We start from the raw sequence: 4,177 nt of genomic DNA on the forward strand, positions 1-4,177 counted from the left end.
CACACACTCTCACACAAACATACGCACACACAAACATACACACAAACACACACACACACACAAACATACACACACACACGCACACACACACGCTCACACAAACATACACACACGCACACACACACACGCTCACACAAACATACACACACACACGCTCGCTTAAACATACACACACACACACGCGCACACACAAACATACGCTCACACACACACACACACGCACACACACACACACACACACGCTCAAACAAACATACGCTCACACACACACACACACGCACGCTCAAACATACACACACACGCTAACACAAACATACACACACACGCTAACACAAACATACACACACACAAACACACACACGCTCGCACAAACACACGCACACACACACGCTAACACAAACATACACACACACACACACGCTCGCACAAACACACGCACACACACACGCTCACACAAACATACGCACAGACACGCTCGCACAAACACACACGCACACAAACATACGCACACACACACACGCTCGCACAAACATACGCACACACACACACTCGCACAAACACACGCGCACACACACACGCTTACACAAACATACGCACACACACACGCTCACACAAACATACACACACGCTTACACACACACACACGCTCACACAAACATACGCACACACACACACACACACACACACACACACGCTCACACAAACATACGCACACACACACACACGCTCGCACAAACATACGCACACACACACACACGCTTGCACAAACATACGCACACACACGCTTACCGAAACATACGCACACACACACATGCTCACAGGCACGCAGAACGCAGGCACGCAGACGCACACACACACACGCACACACAAACATACACACACACGCACACACAAACATATTACACATACACACACACACGCTCACACAAAAATACGCACACACACACAAACATACGCACACACACACACATTCACACAAACATACACACACACACACGCTCACACAAAGACACACACACACACACGCTCACACAAAGACACACACACGCTCACACAAACACACTCACACACACGCACACACACACGCTCACAAAAACATACACACACACGCTCACACAAACATACACACACACACACACACACACACACGCTCACACAAACATACACACACACACACACACGCTCACACAAAGACACACACACACACACGCTCACACAAAGACACACACACGCTCACACAAACACACTCACACACACGCACACACACACATGCTCACAGGCACGCAGAACGCAGGCACGCAGACGCACACACACACACGCACACACAAACATACACACACACGCACACACAAACATATTACACATACACACACACACGCTCACACAAAAATACGCACACACACACAAACATACGCACACACACACACATTCACACAAACATACACACACACACACGCTCACACAAAGACACACACACACACACACGCTCGCACAAACATACGCACACACACACACACGCTCAAACAAACATACACACACACACACACACACACGCTCACACAAACATACACACACACACACGCTCACACAAACATATGCACACACACACATACACGCTCACACAAACATACACACACACACACACACACGCTCACACAAACATATGCACACACACACGCTCACAGGCACGCAGAACACAGGCACGCAGACGCACACACACACGCTCACACAAACACACACACACGCTCACACAAACACACACACACGCTCACACAAACACACACACACACTCACACAAACATACGCACACACACGCTCACACAAACATACACACACACAAGCTCACACAAACATACACACACACACGCTCACACAAACACACACACACATGCTCACACAAACATGCACACACACACGCTCACACAAACATGCACACACATGCTCACACAAACATGCACACACACACGCTCACACAAACATGCACACACAAACGTACGCACACACACACACGCTCACACAAACATACGCACACACACACACACGCTCACACAAACATACGCACACACACACGCTCACACAAACATTCGCACACACACACACATGCTCACACACACATACACACACACGCTCACACAAACATACGCACACACACACACACGCTCACACAAACATACGCACACACACACGCTCACACAAACATACACACACACACACGCTCACACAAACATACACACACACACACGCTCACACAAACATACACACACGCTCACACAAACATACACACACACACGCTTGCACAAACATACACACACACATGCTCGCACAAACATATACACACACACACACGCTTGCACAAACATACACACACACACACGCTCACACAAACATACGCACACACACACGCTCACACAAACATATGCGCACATGCTCACACAAACATACACACACACACTCACACAAACATACACACACACACACAGACACGCGCTCACACAAACGTACGCACACCCAAACATACGCACACACACAAGCTCGCACAAACATACCCACACACACACACGCTCACATACACACACACACACGCTCGCACAAACACGCTCGCACAAACACACAGACACAAACACACACACAGACACACACACTCACACACGGACACACAAACATACACACGCACACACACACACACACACACACACACACACACACACACACACACACACACAATTTTAAAATGTCTGTATTGTTGATCTAAACCTGATCCATGTTTATAAAGCTGCATTAGGAGGATAGAAACACAGACAGGTGTCTCACACACACTTATTATAAATCCTGTGATTAACATCTAACATGTGGACATTTTATTACTGTAGATTTCTGTTATCTGACTCTGGACCCAAACACAGCACATCCTCATCTCATTCTGTCTGAGAAGAACAGAGTGGTGACATTCAGTTGGACACAACAGCGATACTCTGATCATCCAGAGAGATTTGACTCCTTTACTCAGGTGTTGTGTAAGGAGAGTGTGTGTGGACGCTGTTACTGGGAGGTGGAGTGGAGCAGTGATGTGGACATATCAGTGTCATATAAAGAGATCAGCAGGAAAGGACGGGGTGATGAGTGTTGGTTTGGATACAACAGTCAGTCCTGGAGTCTGGAGTGTTCTTCTTCCTCTGTCTCTTTCTGGCACAACAGCATTAAGACTAAGCTCCGAGGTCCATCATCCTCCAGAATAGGAGTGTATGTGGATCACAGTGCAGGAACTCTGTCCTTCTACAGCGTCTCTGACACCATGAGGCTCCTCCACAGAGTCCACACCACATTCACTCAGCCTCTATACGCTGGAGTCAGTATGTGGAGTTATAACTCACCTGTGAGGTTTTGTGATCCAAAATAAAATGTTAGTAAAAGTTTTCAGTAAAATTCTAACTGAGGTGTGAGATTTAATTTGTCCCTGAGCTACACTGGTCATTTTGTGTGCAGAAACTGGCACAGTAATGAATGCTGAATGTAGGATGTTTCTAGAAATAAAAATACTTTCAAACAGACTATTTAACTGTATGCACTCTTAGGATGGATTTATTATACGTGATATAAAAAATTAAAAAAAAAAGTGTAGCACCCTGCCAGTGGAGGAGGAACTTTCAGGTTGTGTAAGGGGAGAGGTACCCGATCACCCAGCTGTAACTCCTGTGCTTAGGGATAATTTATTGATCTGTTCCTTCTGTACATATTCCATTACTGAGCGATAATGTGAGGGATGCTCCTCCCATGCCTCTTCATCCACGTCTATTAGGCCTCTTGGTTGCTGTCCGAAAAGGAGATTGAATGGTGTGAACCTGAACAAACTGTACAGAAATCTTTTGTTTTGAATGATATACAATCAACTGAAGTCCTAAAACAAATCTTGTCTTAATCTTGTTATTTCAACCTTGGTAACCACTTTATCAAAAATATCCCTGCTAAAAAAAACAGCATTGAGGTACGTTTTGCATGCTGGGACAAGCTTGGGATGGTGGTATGCTGGTCCAGCTTTAGGTGCTGGTTGCTGGGGTGCTGGCCGACCAGCCTGGGATGCTGGGGTGCTGGCCGACCAGCCTGGGATGCTGGGGTGCTGGCCGACCAGCCTGGGATGTTGGGGTGCTGGCCGACCAGCCTGGGATGTTGGGGTGCTGGC

At 47.1% G+C, this 4,177-nt stretch overlaps 1 protein-coding gene across 2 annotated transcripts in view; it reads left to right on the top strand.

Moving 5' to 3' along the window:
* LOC113649455 (E3 ubiquitin-protein ligase TRIM16-like) overlaps positions 1-3,429 on the top strand; it is an 8,569-nt gene extending 5,140 nt beyond the window's left edge. For both annotated transcript variants that reach the window (XM_047820385.1, XM_047820384.1), the window contains exon 6: positions 2,871-3,429. In XM_047820385.1, the coding sequence (XP_047676341.1) occupies positions 2,871-3,397 (527 nt within the window). In that variant the 3' untranslated portion in view covers positions 3,398-3,429. The remainder of the gene's footprint in view (positions 1-2,870) is intronic.
* The last annotated feature ends 748 nt before the right edge of the window (positions 3,430-4,177 follow it).

The sequence above is a fragment of the Tachysurus fulvidraco genome, chromosome 11 (genome assembly GCF_022655615.1).
Source record: "Tachysurus fulvidraco isolate hzauxx_2018 chromosome 11, HZAU_PFXX_2.0, whole genome shotgun sequence".
Classification (NCBI taxonomy): Eukaryota; Metazoa; Chordata; class Actinopteri; order Siluriformes; family Bagridae; genus Tachysurus; species Tachysurus fulvidraco.